This window comes from Nanorana parkeri, unplaced genomic scaffold, assembly GCF_000935625.1.
Source record: "Nanorana parkeri isolate BGI_ZX_2015 unplaced genomic scaffold, ASM93562v1 scaffold3388, whole genome shotgun sequence".
Taxonomy (NCBI): Eukaryota; Metazoa; Chordata; class Amphibia; order Anura; family Dicroglossidae; genus Nanorana; species Nanorana parkeri.
In genome coordinates this window covers 15020-15872 of record NW_017309656.1, presented here as the reverse complement: position 1 = coordinate 15872, position 853 = coordinate 15020, and the positions used below count along the sequence as shown (strand labels likewise).

Sequence of the window (853 nt, the reverse complement as noted above, 5' to 3'; positions counted from 1 at the left end):
GGGTCTAAAATAATAAATCTCCCGGGTGTCCTCCTGCAGGAAATTGAAACCCTCTTGTCTTGTTCCTCCGATCCGCCGCCTCCGGACGTCCTCGTGATCCAGTCGGAGAACGCCGGCATGGTGGGCTTGGTGCAGGTGGAGCAGAACACGGATGACCCCGCTGTGACGGAGAAGAAGGGTGAGGATGGAGATGGGGGATATCTGTAGAGAAGGGGCAGTATATAGAAGATTCATACTTGCCTTCATCTTCCGTAGCTCCTCCCCCACCGCTGAGACCTCCCACCACCTGGACCAGCGCCAACGTACGGGAATTCAAGCACCGGATGTCCAGTGAGAAGCACGGAATGCTGACCGTGCGGAGGGGGGAGGTGATGACCGTCCGCGTCCCCACTCACCCCGAAGGGAAGCGGCTCTGCTGGGAGTTCGCCACCGAAGATTATGACATCGGGTTCGGGATCTACTTTGATTGGACGCCAGTGACCAGCACAGCCGTGACCATACAAGTCAGCGAGTCCAGCGACGATGAGGAAGAGGAGGAGACGGAGAGCCCCTGTGAGTCAGGCCGGGGAGACACCCTTATGGGGTTGGGACCCCTGGGTATGGTCTCTGGGGGAAGGCACCATGGAGCCAAGTTCTCTGAAGTGGTGGGGTCTCTAGGAATGGAGATTCTGTGGGGGGGGGCTCTGACACCTTGGTCTCTGGGATGAGGATTCTGAGGTGGAGGGTTCTGAAGGAAGGGTTTCTAGGGATGGGGCCCTTATGGGTGTAGACTCTGGGGGCAGGGTCCCTGGAGTGGGGAGGTCTAAAGGCACAGTCCTTGGGGGCAGGGTCCATAGAGTGGGGGGAGGGTCTG

At 59.0% G+C, this 853-nt stretch overlaps 1 protein-coding gene across 1 annotated transcript in view; it reads left to right on the top strand.

Annotated features, from left to right (window-relative positions):
• Positions 1–853, top strand: part of TMED8 (transmembrane p24 trafficking protein family member 8) — a 4879-nt gene that overhangs the window by 2461 nt on the left and 1565 nt on the right. Inside the window, exons 6-7 of the mRNA XM_018574939.1 lie at positions 40–178; positions 256–552. Of these exons, the coding sequence (XP_018430441.1) occupies positions 40–178; positions 256–552 (436 nt within the window). The remainder of the gene's footprint in view (positions 1–39; positions 179–255; positions 553–853) is intronic.